At 44.6% G+C, this 23,258-nt stretch overlaps 1 protein-coding gene across 1 annotated transcript in view; it reads right to left on the minus strand.

Annotated features, from left to right (window-relative positions):
• The window catches only part of LOC141161552 (aldehyde oxidase 1-like), a 536,896-nt gene that overhangs the window by 306,856 nt on the left and 206,782 nt on the right, over positions 1-23,258 (minus strand). The window contains exons 17-23 of the mRNA XM_073646510.1: positions 13,465-13,634; positions 7,011-7,128; positions 5,864-5,986; positions 3,778-3,874; positions 3,291-3,415; positions 787-920; positions 321-408 (exon numbers count right to left, since the gene is read on the minus strand). Coding sequence (XP_073502611.1) covers positions 321-408; positions 787-920; positions 3,291-3,415; positions 3,778-3,874; positions 5,864-5,986; positions 7,011-7,128; positions 13,465-13,634 — 855 coding nt within the window. The remainder of the gene's footprint in view (positions 1-320; positions 409-786; positions 921-3,290; positions 3,416-3,777; positions 3,875-5,863; positions 5,987-7,010; positions 7,129-13,464; positions 13,635-23,258) is intronic.

Below are 23,258 nucleotides of genomic sequence, written 5' to 3' on the forward strand. Positions count from 1 at the left end.
GCTATAATAATAAATAATAATAATAATAATATCGATTGTACTCAGCCATGGTCTCGTTTTCCATGCATCCATATTCCATACCCATTTTAATACTATTATCATCCAAATTGTCCATTCACCTCCTGTAAGGAAAATGTCTTCATGGTACTCCATTGGTCCCTGTTGATGTCATTTGATCATTTACTGTGACTTTGTTCTCATTTACCTTTTTATGTCATAATTAAATAAAGATTTATGATTTTTTTTTGCATTGGTGCTTATGAACTCTATTTATAGATGATATATTGCAGAAAAGTTCCTAGATTTCGGGCATAACTCACTTTGTATATTCCTTTGAAAGGATGGCGACCTGCCGTCATTAACATATCTTCATTCCGCTCCAGAACACACCTAATGGGTCTTTTGTTCCTGAAACAAATAATACATTAAATATATCAATTGGATCCTAGGCTAAGAAAACTGGAACAATAAAATCATAGAATAAAATCCTGGATTAATGTGTGATTCAATATGCGCTTGTGGAGAAAATTGGAGCACTGGGTTTACATTGCCCTGTAAATGTAGACAACCCTGGGAATAGGGTGCCTGATAAAGAGAACAAAAAAGAACAGAAGAAGGGAGATGTGGTTGCTTATGGATCAGATAATATGGAGTACTTTGATCCCATGTAATTCCAAGTGGTTTCGATTCTAGTAAAATAGCTGTTAATAAAGTAGGCTACATAGAAAGACACACAATGTTGTAAATGTATGAATGTTTGCTCATGTTAGTTTCACTAAGACTTACTTCTGAGCAGCCACAGCTGCCGCACATGCAAAAATGCCTGGCTTGGTAATCTTTCCTCCAAATGCTCCACCAACTCTTTTTACATGAGACATGATCCTGTTAGAAGGAACGTCAAGAATGGAGGCCACTGAAAGCTGCAAATTAATTTTGGAACAAGAAATTTACAAACGACATTCTCTGTTGTTTAAATCAAAATGTAAAAAAAATGAATTAATTGTTGTAACAGGGCTACTTAATTTGTTTTTGGCATTAATGAAAAGGGGGGTATTCTCAAGTCATCTCTTGAGTAGCTCATAACTTTGAAGTCTCCTTATTTCCTAATTTCTGGCAGGGTGGGCTCTCCTCATTGAGTGACAGTTCTGGTGTGTAGCAGAGCTGTATGTGACATGCAGAAGTAGTGCTGTTGCAGAGTGTGACATGCAGAAGTAGTGGTGTTGCAGAGTGTGACATGCAGAATTAGTGCTGTTGCAGACTGTGACATGCACAAGTAGTGCTGTTGCTTTTAAAACATCTAGCAACTGTTAGAAGTAACACAAGCACATGAGACAGAAAGTGTTGTGCTCCAGAAGCATCCAGCAACTAGAGGGGTTAACACAGTCACTGGAGAAGGGGAGTGTTTTAGCAGAACCCCAGTGGGATTGTGGGGAAGTTGTTTACTGTCTGGCCGGAGCCAAAGAGAAAGGTGGCTTATGATCTGTTTCTCACAGAAGGCAAGGGAACAGAATTCAGGTCAGGAGGGAAGCTAAACAATGGTCAGTCAGACTGTCAGTTAGACTCCCTGAGCTAACAGTGTAGAGTATTATTAGCCAGGAAGATAAGGACTGGAAGGAAGCCTGTCATAGATATCATCTCCCTCATCACACCCTTCCCCCCTCCATCTCCATGCAGGATAAAGAATGCTGTGTACTATTGAGTCCTTGTGAAGGAAAAGCCTGTGGTTGTGTATGCATTAAAACTGTGCTGTACTGTGCTACCAGATAATAGACTGTGTACTGCTGTGCTGCAAAGGAGACTGTACTGTTATTACTGGAGCCTGTTGCTCAAAGAGACATTTGCGTTGCACTGGCCGTGCCTCATTAAATGTTACTGTTCTACCGTTTATGAAGACTCTTGTCAGATGTTTCTGGTCAGCAACTAAATCTATTGTGTGCCTGAGAGAAGCTGCAGCCTATGGTCACCCTGAGTAACAGTTCCCACAGGATTCCAATAAATTCATGTAACCGGTCTCGCCCCTATCTGAACTTAAGCGGCGTGCGTGTAACATGTAGTATTAGTAAAATTATATAACTCAGCACAAGTTCTGCTGTAAGACATTCAGCTATCAGTGGTTTGTTCTTGAGTCTACACGGTATCACTATATTTACACATAGAGATAACAGGGCTTTTGAACAAACACACAGCTTTCCTGAGCCATGATTAGGCTACCTGCTCTGAAAGCTGCCAATAGTGGGAGCTGGTGATTTTGCAAGATGTATAACAGTAGCTTGTCAGGAGCCGAGAATGAGGGGGAAGATGCTGAGCAGCTAACTGCTGATTAGAAATAAATGGGCTGGAGAAACCTGACTGGTAGGTTAGGAGTTAACGTCTCTCCTATAATGTAACTACTGTGCACACTCAGTCACCATGCTCTGGTGGCCAGGTTCCATGGAAACCAGCTGTACACTATGTAAGAGAAAAGCTCTCTCAGCAGGAAAAATATAGAGAAAAAAACAAGGTCAATTGCAAACTTCCTTATTTCCATGCTGTCTAACTAAAACAATTTAATGACATGAGAATACTCCTTTAAGAAGTCTCTGGGCAGGTTCTCATTTGCTCATACTGAAATAAGTGATGCTGCCAACTAGGGATGGGATATGCATGCGTCTACTACCAGGAGTCAGGATAACTTCTAATTTATAGTAATAAAGGAAGCCATACATAACATTATCCCTCCAGGACCACACAAAGGGTCCAATTAATTTAATCTGAGTGGAGAGTGGAAAGTTAAAAATGACTTTTCATTGATTTTATTTTTAATTTAAATGAAGTAGCTCATCCAATTGCCAGTGTTCCAATGATTTTGGAACAGATTTTCTTTTTTTTCAGCGCCTTTCTGTTCCAAAGTTCTGCCTTCCAGTTATAGAGATGCAAACTTTCCCTTCAACTAACTGGGCATAAATCACAAAACATCCATGTGGGTAGGGCAGCGATTTGATTGGCCAGCATCAGAGGAGAAAAAGAAAATGCCCACAGAGAAGTTCTGTGGTATACACCCAGTTGGCTTAAGGGAAAATTTTCTTCTTTATTTCCCAGGGGGCATAAGTTTCAAAAGAAGAGGCACAAAAGAAAAAGAAAAAATGTTCCAGAATCAGTGGAACCCCGGCAATGGAGCAGTTATTCTGTTTAAATGAAAAAATCCAATCAAAGAGTCAAAGGTCCATTACTGTGACAGACAATCTGGGACCTTCGGAAATAACTGTTCTTTGTAGGGCATATAAAAAGAGGATGTTTTTAAGGAAACTTACTTGTGCAGTTGTTGGATCCTGGGTGGAGATGTGTATATCAAACTCATTATCTTCTCCCTTTGGCACAACAAGGACAGAATTGGTTTCCATATAAAATTGTTCCTGTCCTCCAATATGAACTTCCCCTAAGAATAATTAATGAACAATGCATTACAATTTCAATGTGTACTATTGATCTAGATAATAACATTTTGACTGCCCACAGCTTTATGTTTACTTAGGAGCTTCCTAAATGCTGGTATATATTTCAGTTCAGTGTATGAGGATCTGTTCACATCAACATGTTTTATTTCTGTTGTAGGAGCAGAGTAGCTAAAAGTACAAAAGTGTTTGTAACTGGAGAAAGTAGCACAGAATGCTGCGATGGAGCCTCAAAGGCAAATTTGGACAGAGTCTAAGCACTAGACAGTAAGCTCCGTCTAATGTCAGCTGCAGACAGATTTTGTAATTCTATTATTGTGAACATACCTAAATATAGATATCTTACCTTCAAGTATCTGGTCAGCCATTTTAAAAGCTTCCTCTACATTCCCATGCAAAATTTGTTTTGAAGGTTCAAAGAATGAATTGTGCTTGACGGCATCCTATAAATGGACAATTTTGCATTGCAACAATAAAAGTAGAGAAGACAAGTAGAGAAGTCAACTTAAAGAGCTCACATATTATAAGTATCAAATGATTTCATTTTTAAAGGGAACCTGTGAGCACGATTTTGTATTGTAAAGTAAAGGCATGGCTGTAATGTTGTGGTGTAATGCAGATTACATTGATACCTTTGGTGAAGAAATCCACTTTGTGGTTCTTCTCTAATCACCATTTGAAGTTTTGTGCTAATTAGATTTCGGTGCACAGGGGCCGGACTGTGCACTGGGTTTTCTCCTCCCTGTTTGCGGTTCCCTGAGTCTCCTCCTGCCTCCAGGCCATGAATGACCTCCCTCCTGTGTTTCACATCTCAGTAGTGAATGATCTGTCATTCACAGACTAGAGGCAGACAGAAGGGCCGGGGGATCACAGACTGGAGGCAGACAGAGGGGCCGGGGGAATCACAGGTGGAGAAGAAGACCTAATTAGTAGAAAACTGCAAATGCTGATTACAGGATAACAACAAAATGGATTTCTTCACCAAAGGTATCATTGTAATCTGTATTGTAGCCTCATTACAGCCATGTCTTTACTTTACATTACAGAATCGTGCTGACATGGTCTCTTTAAGAGCATGAGCAGAGCCAGACCAGAGTTAGGCCAACCATGTGAAAGAATTATGAGGGCACCTTACATCAATAAAGAATACATACACTTATTTTCATTGTAATCTTTACCTTACACCAGGAGTCTGGAACCTTTTTTCTGCCAAGTGCCATTGGGATATTTATACCATCTTTGAGGGGTTGTAAAAATTGCATGCTAGCTCTGCCCACAAAGTACATCCTGACGCTGGCACTAGTGTTAGGACGTAATCTTTCAGTACACGAGCCTCAGCGTTCAGTAGTGAACATTGCGTGCGCATGCTCACAGAGCAAGGAGAAATTAATGGGCCAGCGGCCATCACAATACAGCTGCTGGCCCAAACACTGAGGTCACCGGGAATCTGCCCAGGAAGGGGAAAAAAGGCCCCCTGGGCCTAAGGTTCCCACCCCTGCTTTACACACAGGAATCATCATGGTTGTATGGGATATTAAATCAATGCATGAGAAGTAAACCCTAGTAGCACATGCTTTTCCCCATAATTACAATAACCTGTCAAGGGGTTATTTTCTAGAGTTCTGCTAAGACGTCTACGTTTGTTTCGGAACCTACCGGATAAGCTTAAGGTGAACTAGTTCAACCTGCATTATACCCAGACTCATTGTAATTTTCAAATGTGTGAAAGCCTCAAAAGTAGTAATCCAGAAAGCATGACATAAATAAAATAAGGCATAATATCATTCTTATTATAATCTGTAGGAGATTTTATACAATTTATAACAAATAAAGATGTGCAAAAACTAGCAAACCTATAAAATACTGATATGTAACGAGCTTATATGTTAGAATACGTTTATCTAACATATAGCGAATACATTTGCTCTATAAGTTTTGCATTTCATCATAGGGTCCCTTCAGGAAAAGTCTTAAAGGGGTTGGCCACTATATTATTGTTGGCCTATCCCTAGAGTAGGCTGATCGGGGGTGCATCAGCTGTTACTGACAGTGGCTGGAAGTTCTCGGATGCTGCTGGAACATAGCAGCTCCATCATCTCTATAGTGGCCGTGTCTAGGTACTGCAGATCCACTCCCAGCCACTTTAGTTTTGACGGAGCTGCTGTGTTGCGGAAGCACCCGTCAAGTCCCATCCGCTGCCAGTAACAGCTGATCGGTGGGGGTGTCGGGAGACGCACTCCTACCAATCAGATATAGATAGTCTATCCTAAGAAAAGACCACCAATAAAAAAGTAGTGGCCAACCTCTTTAAGATGATGTCATTGTGATATGTAATGTGCAATTTCCTAAAATAAATTGTGCTAAGTAAAGTTTTGCTTTAAACTCAATTACATATGGAACCAGTGCGTACATTCAGAAACACATTTCGGTACCTCAATTGTGAGAATCAGTGGCTCCTGATCTTTATAGCTTATCTTGACTTTTGCCGCCGCTCTTCTTGCATGTTCAGGAGTGTCTGCGACCACTGCACATATTATTTGTCCCACACTCACAACCTAAAAGGGAACATACAGCATGAGGTGTGAGTATAATTAAGTAAGATCATCTGAATATAGATTTAAATGATTAATGGACAGGACAAAAGTTTAAAAAACGGTTGTCTACTTGCACAACCCCTTTGACACCTATGACACTTGTGAAGCAAAAGGCGTTATAGTCACAGCCACATGGCCAAAGTGACAAAGTGTCCCAAACACACTCTGTGAATGGGTTGACTGTACTCTTCACCATAGCTTGTATTTAAGACCAAGCATGGTCAAAAATTGCCATAAGTCGTAGGACGAGAAAAAGCAAAAAAATGTGTTGTAAAGAATTAGAAAAAAAACACTTCTCCCTTACAGAAATAGCACCACATCTGCAATACCAAATGCAACCTGCGGACAACTGTGGCACTGTTTTTGGAAGAGGGTAGTCACGTTTTTCAAAACCTGGATAACCACTTTAGGTGCCATTTGTACATAAACTAATTGTCTATTTGTACCAGAATAGCTGACATCTGGTAAAAAATCTAGAACAGCTCTGAAATTGTCTGTTTTTGTATCAATCACTCGCCTGAAAAAATGTGGCCAATGCAGGGCCAACAGTTAGGAGGTAAGATTAAACTGGGCCATTATTCCCATGTAAAGCATATGGTCATCTTAAATTGGATGTGTCATTAGATTTATATTAAATAAATCATTGAGACCTGGTGACCCAGGTGTTATTACTTTGATTGTCAGAGTGGCTGTAAAATCCTTATTGAAACTTGTCAAGTCAGATATTTAAATAAGCAATTAGCAGGACACTTAATATTCTCATTTTAATATCAGGCAGGAAAACATTCAATATGGATTATAGAGCCATTCTGATATGGATTTTCACAGTAAGTATACCAGGCTCCTCAGGTCTTGTATATATTTAAGAATGTGTGGAGTTTCTATTGTGAAATCCTGGTGATAGATCAACTCAACACTCAACGCCTTAATGTTAATATTTATAGAATAGCCTTGCAAATGTACATTCTTTGGGACTATTATTTACCTCTTCCTCTGAAAATAATGGACCTTGTCCAGAGATGTCATTGGGTCCGGGGACATCCTTTGCTCTTATAACATCAACTACACCAGGACTTTTAAGAGCATCAGATGCATCTATAGACCTAAAAGTATAATTGCAATTTCATGGTCAAAGTATTTCAATATAAACTGTATCTTAAATCCAGCATTCTAAATGATCTGTTAAAGACATGGACTTAAAGTGGTTTCCCGGCTAAACCTAAATTTCTGCAGTGGCTGCTATTACAACAGTCAAATGAAGAGTGTGCAATATACCCATTGTAAGGATTCTACTCTGTTGCCTGCACAAGTAGTCACTTGACTGCAAGAATGTGACTTGCATACTGGTGGGTATGTGCCAACTTGCAACTTTTCCTGTTTCTCTTAAATGAGTTTTTCCCTTTAAGAAAATCTACATTCCCGTCTGCAAATTGTTATAAAAAACCCCAAACAAACTAATCTTTACTCACCGTCCCCAGGTCCAGCAGAGAGTCTCTGTGTCACGCACGGTGTGGGAAAGACTTAGTGCAACATAAAGGGAAGATGGAAAGGAAGCCCAGACTCTAGGGAAAGGGGGAAGAGGAGACCTCCTAGATTGATCTAGCGTCACCCTGTCTCCCCTAACGTCCCTGTATTGGCTCTTCACCACTAGCCGCACGCATGCCTCGCCCTGTCTTTCCCTGGCGTATGGCTAAGGCTAGGGAAGGGAGGAGATGAGCACTAGTCGATCCCCACTGAATACTAAAGACAACAAGGGAGGACAAGCAGGGGGAAATTGCTTAGCTTTAGATGACTCCAGACAAATACACACACGTCCTCAAGCTCCAGAGAGGAAGAAGTACTGCTCTGGTTAAAGTCTTTACAAGGAGTAATTATTATCGCCGACACCTCTCTCTGATACACAGCAGGTATTTATATACCCAGACCAGGGAGTTAATTAGCCTGAGGAAGGTAGCCGCTGGGTCCTAGAGACAGCCTCTAAGAAGAGGTCTGTAATGCCAAATGTAGAGATCTCCTGCAACCCACTGCAGGGCGACTGCCACTTCTGACACACCCGTGACACTCTTAATTTCCACTATTGGCTGCAGCGCCAATATCATGTTGACAGTACGACAGCCAATCAGTGAGCTCAGCAGCTCTGAAGGAGGTGTCCGGTTTACACAGGTAGAGCTGCTGAGTTCACTGATTGGCTGCCGTGATGTCAATGTGACGTCAGTGTCACAGCCAATACCAGACAGGAGCATTCGGGGAGACTCAGCCCTTGACCCATGGAGTGTGGGTTATTTTTTTATAATAATCTGCAACAAAGGACAAAGATTTTCTGAATGAGGACAAACTCTTTAGTGTTCCTTTGAGAAACTAGGCAGCATGTGGCAGTATGTATGCAAATCTCATACTTGCGTTTATCCACCACTTAAGTTAGCAAAAGAGCAGAATCCTGACAGTGTGTACAGCCACGTTTCTAAAAAATAAACTAACATTGGAGCTGTGATTATAGACTTAGTCATAACATAGTCCTGAAATAATACCCAAATAAAAGCATGAATGCTACATACTGTATAGATGCATTCAATTAATTCATTCATATTCTCTCTTGCATTCTTATTACCAACATTATCCAACTTACAATGGTACAAATTATGGACAACTACGGGTCTGTGTGGGCTCCTGCCTAAAGAGGCACAGAACTCCCAATACCTACGTTTTTTTACGCATCCAGTATACCATACAACAATAATGGCACTTGTAGCCCTAAGAGTATTTTCATATAGATTTTTTGCTGCAAAATTGTTCTTATTTTTTCTAAGATGATATTTTCTGTCCTTCTACCATGAAAGTGGCAAAAAACAGCAGAATTGTAATGTGTTACAAAAACTATCTGCATGTCACAGAGTTTGCAAATTAACCCTCTGGGTATGTGCACACGATGCAGAAATGAAGCAGAAAATTTCTGCATCATTTCTGCATCTCCCTGGCAGAAAAAACGCATGCAGATTGTGCATGCGTTTTTCCTGCAGAATACATGCGGATCCACATGCAGATTCACATGCGTTTCCGCATGCAGATTGACAAGCGCTTTCCAGGCGATTTTAGCATCACCTGGAAAGTGCTTGATAACTAGGTCACACTATATAAATCCATGCAAACAGCATGGATTTATACAGTGTGAACCGAGAGAGTGTATATACTTACCTCTGATGGCCCGCGCTGTCCTGCTCACTCCGTTCTCCCGGCTGCCGGCAACTTTGAATTGAAAGACCTGCCGACGTCAGCGTCACGTGACCCGTCACATGACTCTGACGTCACCGCAGGTCCTACAACTCACTGCAAGTGCCGGGAACCAAGCGGGAGCGCTGCGCGGGCCGACAGAAGATAAGAATACATTTATTTTTTATTTTATTCTTCTTTTTACAGCTTTTTTAATGGTACCTGGGTGTGGATGAGACTCTCCTCTCCTCCACACCCGGGTACCATCCGCACATTAGAACGCACCAATTACGCAAGTACAAATGCTGTCTTGCGGAATTGGCGCGTTCTAATGCAAGTCAATGGCGGCGAAATCGCCGCGTTTCCGCAAAATTAATTGACATGCTGCGGATTTTTGACCGCAGCGTTAACGCTGCGGAAAAATCCGCATCATGGGCACAGCACATGCGGATTTCCATTGGGGAACATTGCTGCCCTTCTACCATGCGTTTTTCATGCGTTTCCGCGGCGTTTACGCAACTGCAAAAACGCCGCGGAAACGCATGAAATACGCATCGTGTGAACACAGCCTCTTACTGTGTTTATTACTGGCATTTATTTTGGTGTAATTTTTTGCTTGTTTTTGACTTTTCACATGTGCGCTGCCTTATGTTTCGATTTTTCTGTTGATATAGTTGCATGGGTCATTTTTTCAGAGATAAGTAGAATGTTTTTTAGGGGATATTTTGCCTTACACATAAGAGAGTGCTTATTAATTTATAATATTTATATTTGAGGAAATGCAAAATGTTTTCCATTTAGTGATCATCAGAAATAGTGGGTTCATTGTATTGGGCAGGTTTTTACAGTTGGTGGAATACCAAATATGTACAGTACAGACCAAAAGTTTGGACACACCTTCTCATTTAAAGATTTTTCTGTATTTTCATGACTATGAATATTGTACATTCACACTGAAGGCATCAAAACTATGAATTAACACATGTGGAATTATATACTTAAAAAAGTGTGAAACAACTGAAAATATGTCTTATATTCTAGCTTCTTCAAAGTAGCCACCTTTTGCTTTGATGACTGCTTTGCACACTCTTGGCATTCTCTTGATGAGCTTCAAGAGGTAGTCATCGGAAATGGCATTCCAACAACCTTGAAGGAGTTCCCAGAGATGCTCAGCACTTGCTGGCCCTTTTGACTTCACTCTGCGGTCCAGCTCACCCCAAACCATCTCGATTGGGTTCAGGTCTGGTGACTGTGGAGGCCAGGTCATCTGGCGTAGCGCCCCGTCACTCTCCCTCTAGGTCAAATAGCCCTTACACAGCCTGGAGGTGTGTTTGGGGTCATTGTCCTGTTGAAAAATAAATGATGGTCCAACTAAAGGCAAACCGGATGGAATAGCATACCGCTGCAAGATGATGTGGTAGCCATGCTGGTTCAGTATGCCTTCAATTTTGAATAAATCCCCAACAGTGTCACCAGCAAACCACCCCCACACCATCACACTTCCTCCTCCATGCTTCATGGTGGGAACCAGGCATGTAGAGTCCATTCGTTCACCTTTTCTGCGTCGCACAAAGACACGGTGAATGGAACCAAAGATCTCAAATTTGGACTCATCAGACCAAAGCACAGATTTCCACTGGTCTAATGTCCATTCCTTGTGTTCTTTAGCCCAAACAAGTTTCTTCTGCTTGTTGCCTGTCCTTAGCAGTGGTTTCCTAGCACCTATTTTACCATGAAGGCCTGCTGCACAAAGTCTCCTCTTAACAGTTGTTGTAGAGATGTGTCTGCTGCTAGAACTCTGTGTGGCATTGACCTGGTCTCTAATCTGAGCTGCTGTTAACCTGCGATTTCTGAGGCAGGTGACTCGGATAAACTTATCCTCAGAAGCAGAGGTGACTCTTGGTCTTCCTTTCCAGGGTCGATCCTCATGTGAGCCAGTTTCTTTGTAGCGCTTGATGGTTTTTGCAACTGCACTGTGGGACACTTTCAAAGTTTGCCTAATTTTTCGCACTGACTGACCTTCATTTCTTAAAGTAATGATGGCCACCCGTTTTTCTTTACTTAGCTGCTTTTTCTTGCCATAATACAAATTCTAACAGTCTTTTCAGTAGGACTATCAGCTGTGTATCCACCACACTTCTGTACAACACAACTGATGGTCCCAACCCCATTTATAAGGCAAGAAATCCCACTTATTAAACCTGACAGGGCACACCTGTGAAGTGAAAACCATTTCCGGTGACTACCTCTTGAAGCTCATCAAGAGAATGCCAAGAGTGTGCAAAGCAGTCATCAAAGCAAAAGTTGGCTACTTTGAAGAACCTAGAATATAAGACATATTTTCTGTTGTTTCACACTTTTTTGTTAAGTATATAATTCCACATGTGTTAATTCATAGTTTTGATACCTTCAGTGTGAATGTACAATTTTCATAGTCATGAAAATACAGAAAAATCTTTAAATGAGAAGGTGTGTCCAAACTTTTGGTCTGTACTGTATTTATCAATTACTTTTTTAATGTGTAGTTATTGAGTGTATTAAATATGTGTTTATTGTACTGTTTTTGTTTCACACTTTAATCTTGCTGTAAATGTAAACTGTAATTTTTTTTTGTCTTTTTACAAAAAATTTACTTTTTTTTCTATAATATGTTGGCATATCTATATGTATATCTGTACAGTATATACCAGTTTCAGTAATGAAAAAGTCACCAGTGAGCGTAGCCATTTTCGACACATGATTTGATTTCTACCCCAATAAAAAGGTAGCTGGTCAAATTAGATTTGGTATTGCATTTGACTTTTTCATCTCCTTTGACCAATCCTTCGTTTTTGTCTTGCAATTTACAATCTGTAAAAGAACACGGAAGTGCTCAGGGATAAACTGGCAAAAATTTCTCTTGACAAAATAGTGGGCCCCTTCCTTTCTCCAACTTGTCATTACCTCCTTGCATTACCCCTAGTTTCTAAAAAGAAGCTTGGTAATTATGGACTGATCTATCACTTTTCCCATCCAAAAGTAGGTGATGCTGGGTTAGAGTGGATACAGAAGAAATATTCACTACCTGATTGATTTCCTACTTGTCACTCCAGCAGGAACTGCCATGGAGGCAACAAAAACAGCTCTTCTGCCACCACAGATCCAATTTATAGCTTGCTGATTCTCAGCTTGATAGTTATTTGTGCTACACCTTTTGTATTGTTAATTTAAATGTAAATTTTGTTTATTTTGTTTTACTGGGTTCTACCAGATCTACCATCTGGATTCTTGTCTTTTTGGTGGCACAGAGGACAAGTGATCGAACATAAGTCAGAAACTTGGGCTTCCATGGACTGGAGGTTTCAGGAAGGGGTATTAAAGGTTTAAGGTTGGCACAAGTCTTCTCAGAGGTCTTGCCGTGAAGACGATCATCCTTTGACTTATCATTATACTCATACTGGTGAGAAACTTCTGTGCCTCCTCAAAGCTGGCCTCACTTGTCACATTAATGTGATCTAGCCTGGACCACTTTCTTGGTTTTTACTCAGAGCTGAAAATAGTTTGGTCAGAGATAATTTCATTAATTATCCAGTAAGGGGCCAGAGATGCAGAGTTGGCTGAGATGGCATGTTCAACTATAAATACCTGTATGGCCCGCTTTCTCCATTTACACTCAGGTGAAGTAGTCAGACACCTGTAATTAGAAGGGTATAACAGGCGGTTGATGAGGCCTGATGGTGTCCACCTCACAGATATCGGTCTCGATATATTTCTTTTCGGACGGCCTGGAGCAAACCCTTTTTTTGGTTGTGGGTTGGAGCGCAGTCTAGGTTTACTGTGCGCCTCTTTGGCTTTAAGTGATGAACACATTGAGTTTGAGAGAGTGGACTTGCACAAAGGGAGCAGAGTCAGCACGATGCTTATGATCTTTTCTGTTGAATTTAGGTCAAGTATTGCATGTTATCCCTATTATTAAAGCTGTGACCGCTCTCCACTCAACAAGATCCTAAGATGTTATGTGTGTTTATTTCCTAGATATTGGGCAATGGAGTGTGTAATATTGGTTGTGTTCAGTCTATCTTCTATTGTTTGCACATGTACCCTCTGAATAGAAAAGTGCTGAGAAATATGTTGGCGCTATATAAGTAAAATAATAATAATATGCTATTTCTCACACTCACACAGCATCTTATTTGAAGCTTCGCCTGAAATGTCATTAATTTGCTTTAGAATTTAAAATATAATTTACTTACACAATCTTTGCATGGGCTTTTGTGCTGGTAGCAAAGGCTATGAAAAGTTCTTCATCCACAGTTGGCATGTCATCTACGTATACTGCTTCTCCAGTGGCCTGCTTAATGCCAGACTGATGTACTATTGGGCGGCCCACGGGATCTTCACCTGGTTGGTTGGATTTCACTTCCTATAATATAATACACAAGAAAGTACATTGGTGGTAAGATAGAATTAATCATTAAAGCATTTTGGTCAGGTAATACATACATACTTGCTGAACCCCGGCAGCATGGATCAGGGGCCGGCTCCCTCATTGCAGTCATCTATATTTAACTGACATGTTACAGTGTTTCAGAGAAACAGTTTTACAATGAGCCGGGAATCCTGTATGATGTGACAGTGGTCATACGAGTGTAATGACGCAAGGATATGGATCTTACAACCATACATACACAACCGAGATTTAAAGGTCCCAATGCAATTCAAGCCTGCTGCTAAATGCCACATGACATGTGAACAGCCCCATGGACTATAATGGACATGTCTATCAGTGAAAAATAGGGAAAGAGCACACGTGAAACAAAGATGTCTTATTCTCGGCCTTAGGCCATGTTCACATCAATAGTTGTAAGCCAAAACTAAGAGTGGGTCAAAAATGTAAAAGTGGTGCAAATATTTCAATTATATTTTTTCTCTGATTGTTCCACTCTTGGTTTTGGCTTACAAATACTGATGTCAAATACTGACCAAATACTGATGTATGAAAGGGGCTGAAGGCTAAATTCATACAAGTGTATTGACAATCGTCTGTTTCTCATCTCGAGAAACAGATAATTTTTCCTTTGTATTGTCACCTGTATGGCCATTTTTGACAACTACCGTTTTTATACATCAATAATTAAAAAATGAAACAAGGTCAACTATAGGTTTCCTATGTTAATAATTGCAATGGATCCATTAAAAATGGATGGTCTTTGTATAGCAACTTTTTTTGTGCACCCACTGAAATATATAAGTGAATCTCATGTGAAATTAGTACATGGTGCAATCTTTCTCACGTATTGCTGTTCCACGTGGAAAAACGTTCATGTCATCTAGCACTGGCGGATACAGACAGAAAAGGGCCTCTGTGCAAGAACAATATATGGGCCCTTTGCAGCCCAAGAGCTTTCAAAAATGCAAAATTGCATCTGCTTTGGAGGTAGAAATGGGCCCCCTCACCTCTTGGTCCGCTGTGCGGCCGCACAGATTGCACCAATGATATGTTCGCCCCTGTGACGTAGCACATTGATTAAGATTGGTCTGTGTGTGGTCCACTTTCCACATAGACAGCACTAGGACAAAAATACATTCATGTGAACATACCCTAAGGAGGGAACTCTTGCGGCATCCCATTTCACTGTCCATACTGGACATGCCAAAGAAAAATTGATACTTCACAGAGATTTTCCCTTAATTTGCAAGATCTGTTTCTGTTAAGTATAAATGTAACTGTAAAAGTCTACATGTACTTTACAACTGCTGAGTTCGCTACCGAATGAATCTGCTTCAGAAAAGTATAAATCTACTTACTGAGAACAGCTGAGTGCGCTATTAAATGAATTAAGGCTATTTACCAAAGGCTCCATTAATGTAATGTGAATTGACAGATTATTACCGGAATCAACCTTAAAGAGTAACCGTAATTTAAATTGTTCTTTCATAAATCAGTAGCACATATGAAAATAAGAAACCTGGTAATATATCTTATAAGATAAATCTACTTCTTTCTCTGCCAGGGCTAATCATTCGTTCTCAAAATTTTCAATTCACGGATAAAATCTGTATTCAGTGAAGACAGAATATGTTACATTTTTGAGATAGGAGATGGCAATTACTTAAGTAGAGGAGGTGAAAGGGGATGAGGAGAGAGGAACTAGAGACAGAGCTCCTCCTTGTCTGGTCTACACAGAATCTTATCAGTGGTATCTGCCATCTACTATTATTATTTATTATTATAGCACCATTTATTCCATGGCTCTTTACATGTGATCTCAGTAATGTAGCATTCTGTCTTTACTGAATACAGATTTTACCCGAGAATTGAGAATGACTGATCAATCCAAGAGGAGAAAAAAATAGGATTTCTCTGATAAGATATATTACAAAATTTCTTATTTTCATGTTCATATTCATTTATGAAATACAAATTTAATTGACAGTTACTCTTTAAGCAAATTGCTGTTAAGTGAACTGGTAAATTAATAAGTTAACTATTAATTTTATAGTCAAGTGAACTGAGGAGAACATCGCCAAGTGGATTGCGATGTGAATGATAATGGGAGTTTTTCAATTAATCTGAGAACATAGCACTATTGTGCAGCTAAGTGAACTGTTAAATATGGTTATTTAAGACCACGCTCAGGTGAACATTTCATTCCACTGGCCAGCCACGTCTGCAAACTGTACATGACTGCCTCTATGTAAATCTCTGCTTGTCTATGTAGCACCCTGAGGATTCGGCTGCTACAGGGGTATTGCACCTCAACCCAGAGGTGTGATATTCCACTCCCGGGTAAGGATGGAGTGTGGACCTGAGCTCGGTAGGCTGCATGCACTACACACATCCCATTTCCGAGGAGCAGACCAACGGTACTCCCACTTAGAAATGTGCAGGTACGACCGAGTCTGTTCCTGGCTGGAGTGGGAGGGGGGTGGTACATCCCAGTAGTGTAGGGGAAGATAGGGGGAGCAGCCTGGGTAAAGTTAGGAGCTCATTGGGTGCTGGTCACCTGAGCTCACACATAGAGGGAGTATATAAGGTGGGCACCATCTAAGATCAGGGTCAGTCTGTCAGAGTCAGTAAGAAGCAGAGGTCCAGATGAGCCTGCAGAGAGAGAGTGGAGCAGAGAAGGAAAGACCCAGAGAGGGAAAAAGAAAGGACTCTGAGAACCCAAATTCAATCACCGGGTGAAGAGTCGGCAATAGGGTACCGGATCCCAAACTGGTGGGGGCAAAAGCACACCCTAGCCAGAGACCGGAGGCCGTGGGCAGCGTCTGCCACGGCCACCCACCACATCCACCCCGAAGGCAAACCACGTGGAGGGTCAGGGAACCCAAGGCCAAGGGTCTCCCAACAGAAGGCCCGAGGGAGCTGGACCTAGGTGGATCACTAGTGGGGACGGCCAGAGGAAAGGACAGAAGGAGAGCTCAGGGTCACGCTCCGGACTTGCTTGGGGGTTGGCTGAATCCAGGACCTGGTGGACGCAGCACGGCTCGGGTGGTCACTTGAAGCTGGAGTGACCGGAACATCAGCAGTGAGTAAATACCCTAAACTGCACAACCCGACTCTGTCTTCACTTAACATCTACGCTGCACCACCACAACCCCCATCCTCTGCACCTGACCCCCTGAGGCTATACCCCACCCGTTGGGGGTTATACTACCAAAAGCTGCACCAACACCATCAGCCTCAGCGGACCCTGCTGCAGCGGCGGCCATAGTGACCGCAATACAACGGGTGGCGTAGTCGACAATAAAGAACTTTATAACATCTGTAGGACTGCCACACACACTGAGCTTGACACCCTGGGCACGGACCGGGTCACAGCCACTCGGCGACTACAACTCCCATCTGATCCGGCTCCGGGTATTCCCCCTAAAGAATATGGCCCAGGGGGCGCGTCAACTTTGGCGTAGTCGGCAGGATTACGTGCCCACAACAACCGGGTACTGCGTGCCTGAAGAAAAGAACAAGTTTACCTCAAGAAGAAGTCTCCTGCCGGTTCCGGAGGGTCCCCGCCATCGGACTCCATCACAGGTCGATTCCCGCCGGTTGTCCGCCATTAACAGCTTTTTCCCGCCATCTGCAGAGTTTCCCGCCACTGGGAGACGATTCCCGCCATTTCCGAAGATTTCCCGCCTTGGGGGAGCGGACGCCATTATGGGCGTGCCAGAAGGTGGCGGGAGGCCACCTCCCATCGTGGGCCAGGACCGAAAATGGCGCCAAAAGTGGAAACCGCCCCCACCAACAGAGACTGTGATGCTAGAGGTGTCTGTCAGCGTGAAAGAACTGCCCCTGGAGCTGACAGTCACCAAGTTGCCCCGGGACCGCCCTCGAAGTGGGAGGACTGAGAACAAGAGAACAAAGATGGGTGCCGCCTGGAGCAGTCTGGAGAGAGCGCACCCGGAGGCAAGAAGCCTGGAGAAGAGTATCGGAGGAGCTTACCCGGAGATGGCGAGAAAGCAGAGCAGCACCGGCCCGTTGGCCAGGAGCCTGCTAGAAACAGAGGAGGGAGAGCAGAGCAGCACCGGCCCGCTGGCCAGGAGCCTGCTGGAAACAGTGGAAGGAGAGCAGAGCAGCACCGACCCGTTGGTCAGGAGCCTGCTGGAAGCAACGACCCCACTAGGCCTAGTGGAGGTCCTAGCACAGCTCCCCCGAGACCGGGAGTGTGCACAGACCGCTCTGGAGGGCCTCGCAAGGAGGATGGCCCGGGTGCAGCGAGAGACGTTGGCGGAGTGGAGCCGTGAGATGGCCCAGCAGACCGAGACCCGTCAGCGGAGCACGCCACCCAAGACGAGGAGACAGACCGCCTCTGAGGATGGCGCAGGAGGACTGAAGGCCGGAGACGGCGCCGAGAAGGGAGCCGAACGAAAGGAGGCAGGTAAAGGGGACGTCTCTACCCCAAACCGGGAAACCGCGCACCTGCCCCAGCTCCCCGTCGCAGAGCCCGAAGTACCCCCTGCCGTGCCCGTAACCGCAACGTCACCGCCACAGACTAGGCCTCAACCGGAAGCCGCAGCCGCGACCCCTGTGACGTCACACGCCTCGACCCCGAGCGTGACCAAGCAGGAAGTACCACCAGCCTGGTCGCAAGGCCTAGTACCCCCGGGCGCCGCAACACCAACAGCGCCCCCTACCTCCGCGGAGCCACCGGCCTGGTCGCAGGGCCAAGTAGCCCAGGGTGCCGCCATCCTTACGGTGCCCTTCACCTTCCAGATACCCCAGGCCTGGCCGCAAGGCCCGGGCAACCCGGGCGCTAACACCACCGCGCCCATAAGACCAAGAGTGCCGCATCTGTGAGAGGACCTGTTTACCCAACACACGTGCCCGGATGGGCAGCCTTTCATCTGGCCCCAGGAATATCATGAACTGAAACGGCAGAGGAAGGCTGGGGCCATGTGTGCACCCCTGATCCCGGCTCCAAAGCCCGTAAAGAGGATCTCGCCCCCGCTAGAAGAGGCCCAGTTTGAGTGGGACCCCACCGGAGAAGATCTCATGGGGTTCACTCAGGAGACTCGGGCAGCTGCAGCGGAGCGTGCTGAGTGCTGCCGCCAACAACTCGAGGTCTTCGAGAGGGAGCGGAGAGAAAGGCGGGTCCGGGAACAGCAAGCTCAAGTAAGGAGCGCGGAGCAGAAGAGCCGGGCCAGGAGAGACCCCCGTGCAGCGCATAGTCCCCGCACCACCGGGACTGTGATCAAGTTTAACATGCAGCATGGGTGGGGCTTCATCCGAGACCACCGCACCCCAGGCGACGTCTTCGTGACCAGGAGAGACGTTGAGTCCCACCTACCGGAGGGACACAGAGGTCGTGACCTTTACATCGGGGACGAGGTCACCTTTACCCGGCACAAGTGTGCCAAAGGACCCTACGCCCTCCATGTGCATCGCCTGACGGAGGAAGAGCTGCGGTGTGAGGAGGAAGAACAAGAGGACCCGAACGGGTCTGAAGCTAAAGGTAACCACAAAGAAAGAGCAGGAGGACGTCGTCGTTGAGTACGGCAGAGTAGAGGCTGTACATAGTTACCCGTCGGGGTACCAAAGAAACTGTTGCTGATAATATAGTCCCCGTTGGGACCAGCATGTGTGAACTGATACCCGTATTTCCCTTAATCCCACTGACCGAGGACTGAGAGCGGTCATTTCTCCCTTATACCTGGCCGAGGACTGAGAGCGGCCATATCCCCTGTATATAGTTGCGCGTCCTAAAGCGCTCCCTACTGGTTTTACAGGAAAGCCACGAGTTTTTCAAGAAAAGACTGTCGCACTTTACCCGGTCACACGTTGCACAGTGACCGGAGGAGGAGCCAGAGGCGACGAGAATGTTATTTATATGAAAAGTTTTCTGATATATATATGATATTTTATATGTTTTTATTATGTTGTTTATATGAAAAAAAATTGTATGTTTTGTGGTGTTTTGTTCTTACAGCCCGAGGACGTGCTGTGATTTACCAGGGGGGAATGTAGCACCCTGAGGATTCGGCTGCTACAGGGGTATTGCACCTCAACCCAGAGGTGTGATATTCCACTCCCGGGTAAGGATGGAGTGTGGACCTGAGCTCGGTAGGCTGCATGCACTACACACATCCCATTTCCGAGGAGCAGACCAACGGTACTCCCACTTAGAAATGTGCAGGTACGACCGAGTCTGTTCCTGGCTGGAGTGGGAGGGGGGTGGTACATCCCAGTAGTGTAGGGGCAGATAGGGGGAGCAGCCTGGGTAAAGTTAGGAGCTCATTGGGTGCTGGTCACCTGAGCTCACACATAGAGGGAGTATATAAGGTGGGCACCATCTAAGATCAGGGTCAGTCTGTCAGAGTCAGTAAGAAGCAGAGGTCCAGATGAGCCTGCAGAGAGAGAGTGGAGCAGAGAAGGAAAGACCCAGAGAGGGAAAAAGAAAGGACTCTGAGAACCCAAATTCAATCACCGGGTGAAGAGTCGGCAATAGGGTACCGGATCCCAAACTGGTGGGGGCAAAAGCACACCCTAGCCAGAGACCGGAGGCCGTGGGCAGCGTCTGCCACGGCCACCCACCACATCCACCCCGAAGGCAAACCACGTGGAGGGTCAGGGAACCCAAGGCCAAGGGTCTCCCAACAGAAGGCCCGAGGGAGCTGGACCTAGGTGGATCACTAGTGGGGACGGCCAGAGGAAAGGACAGAAGGAGAGCTCAGGGTCACGCTCCGGACTTGCTTGGGGGTTGGCTGAATCCAGGACCTGGTGGACGCAGCACGGCTCGGGTGGTCACTTGAAGCTGGAGTGACCGGAACATCAGCAGTGAGTAAATACCCTAAACTGCACAACCCGACTCTGTCTTCACTTAACATCTACGCTGCACCACCACAACCCCCATCCTCTGCACCTGACCCCCTGAGGCTATACCCCACCCGTTGGGGGTTATACTACCAAAAGCTGCACCAACACCATCAGCCTCAGCGGACCCTGCTGCAGCGGCGGCCATAGTGACCGCAATACAACGGGTGGCGTAGTCGACAATAAAGAACTTTATAACATCTGTAGGACTGCCACACACACTGAGCTTGACACCCTGGGCACGGACCGGGTCACAGCCACTCGGTGACTACAACTCCCATCTGATCCGGCTCCGGGTATTCCCCCTAAAGAATATGGCCCAGGGGGCGCGTCATCTACATTGCAGAAAGGTGCGAGAGCTATGTGCCACTGAAGGAGCACAGTCTATTCCAAAAACCGAACGAGGCTAGTGCAATCTGTAATTTCTTTCACACACAGCCAAAATTTTTTATGTGAACTAGCACATTGATTTATATTGGTCAGTGTGTTTGTGTGCGGTCTGATGTGCACATGGACATCACACTGACCAACTATAGTTTGTTTGGACATTGCTAACTGCCCAATTACATGTACTCTAAGACTGTGCGCCCACGATGCGTTTTTTAAGCGTTTCCACAGCGGCAAAAACGCTGCAGAAATGCTTAAAAAACGCATGGTAGAAGGCCTGCCATGTTCCCCAATGATAATCTGCATGTGCTGTGCACATGCTGCGGAGATTTCCGCTGCGGATTATCATTGCGGAAAAAAGTGCAGCACTACCAATTATTTTGCGGAAGTGCTGCATTTTTCGCCACTATTGACTTGCATTAGAACGCATGGATTACACATCACTGTATATGTAGATGAGCATTCCATGCGTTCTAATGTGCGGATGGTACCCAGGTCTAGAGGACAGGAGACTCTCCTCTGGACCTGGGTACCATAGAAAACTGTAAAAAAATAGAATAAGGCTATGTGCCCACGTTGCGGACCTGAAGCATATTTTTTACGCTTCTCCCTGGCGGGAAAATCGCATGCGGATATTACATGCGGTTTTCCCGCCAGGTAGAAGCGTTTGTGAGGCGTCTTTGCATGCATTTCCGCATGCGGGTTATCAAGCACTTCTCCAAGTGATTTAAGCATCACTTGGAAAAGTGCTTGACAACTTGTTCACACTATATAAATCCATGCAACCGGCATGGATTTATATAGTGTGACCAGTAATAGTTAAAAAAAAAAGAATCAGAATGGTAAAAAATAAAAAAATAAAGTTTATACTCACCTACCGATGCATTCTCGGCCCCGTCCGGAGTCTTGAGCGGCTCACGCTGTTGTGTGCAGGACCTGCGGTGACGTCATTGAGTCATGTGGTGGGTCACATGACTCAATGACGTGGCAGGTCCTTCAGACAACAGCGCGACGGAGGGAAAACATCAGAAGATAAGTATAAACTTTATTTTTTCTTTTTTTTACAGGTTCTTTGGTACCCATGTCTGGATGAGAGTCTCCTCTCCTCCAGAACTGGGTACCATCCGCACATTGATCCCGCAGCGCTTCCGCAATATTAATGAACATGCTGCGGATTTTTGACCGCAGCATATTCGCTGCGGAAAAACCCGCAGCATGGGCATTGACATTGCGGAATGCCATTGGGGACCATGGGGTGCGGATATACATGCGTTTTACAAGCGTTTACGCTGCGGAAATTCCGCAGCATATACGCTTGAAAAACGCTACGTGGGCACACAGCCTAAAATAAAAAATAAATATATACTTACCTTCCGGCGGCCCGCGGTGCGCTCCTCCTCGCATGCCGACAGTTCGCGATGTACTGAAGGACCTATGCTGACGTCATAGTCATGTGACGGGTCACGCGACGCTGACATCAGCAGGTCCTTCAGTGTACCGCTGCCGGCAGCCGGGACGGTGAAGCAAGACAGCGCGGGCCATCGGAAGGTAAGTATAGATTTATTTTTTATTTTTTTACATTCTCTCGGGTCGCAGTATATAAATCCATGCCGGTTGCATGGATTTATATAGTGTGACCAAGTTGACAAGCACTTTCCAAGTGATGCTAAAAGCGCTTGACAACCCGCATGCGGAAATGCAAATGAAGAACGCTTCACATCCGCATGTCCCTGGCAGGAAAAACGCATGTACAATCCGCATGCGTTTTTTTCTGCCAGGGAGATGCAGAAACGCTCAGGAAAAAATCCTGAGCATTTCGGCATCGTGGGCACATAGCCTAAGGCTACATTCCCATGTAGCGAAAAAGCAGATTTTCAACTGCGTATTCACTTGTTAAAAATCCTTTGTGTTTTACAGTGCCATCATAGTGGATGAGTCTAGGGGGAAAACATAATATTAGGATAAATGTGACATCCACATGGTTAACTTTGTACAAAGGATCATAAATATGCAAATTGTTTCATCAAGGAGGAACTCTAATACCACCTATTGGAAGTAACAATCCTAAAAGTCAATATCAACCCATTAACGAGCCTTGCCACATGACTTAGGATAAAAGCCAAACCAAAATCTCATTTTTCAGACACTGTGTTTCAGAGTACTGCCCCTTGTCAAAACAAAGTGTGAGATCTGGTTTGGCTGGGTGAGAGGCGTCTGACCAGGATCCAAGGGGTAACGTTTCTCCTTGTGGAGAGTGACATGCGAAGCCTGGCGTGCCAAGGTGAGGAGACTTAAGCCTTGCAATGCTCCTCTGAGAAATTAAATATGCAAATTGTCTCTTCAGAGAGG

Source organism: Phyllobates terribilis, unplaced genomic scaffold (genome assembly GCF_046119375.1).
Source record: "Phyllobates terribilis strain yellow unplaced genomic scaffold, ASM4611937v1 Scaffold_9__5_contigs__length_417890890, whole genome shotgun sequence".
Classification (NCBI taxonomy): domain Eukaryota; kingdom Metazoa; phylum Chordata; class Amphibia; order Anura; family Dendrobatidae; genus Phyllobates; species Phyllobates terribilis.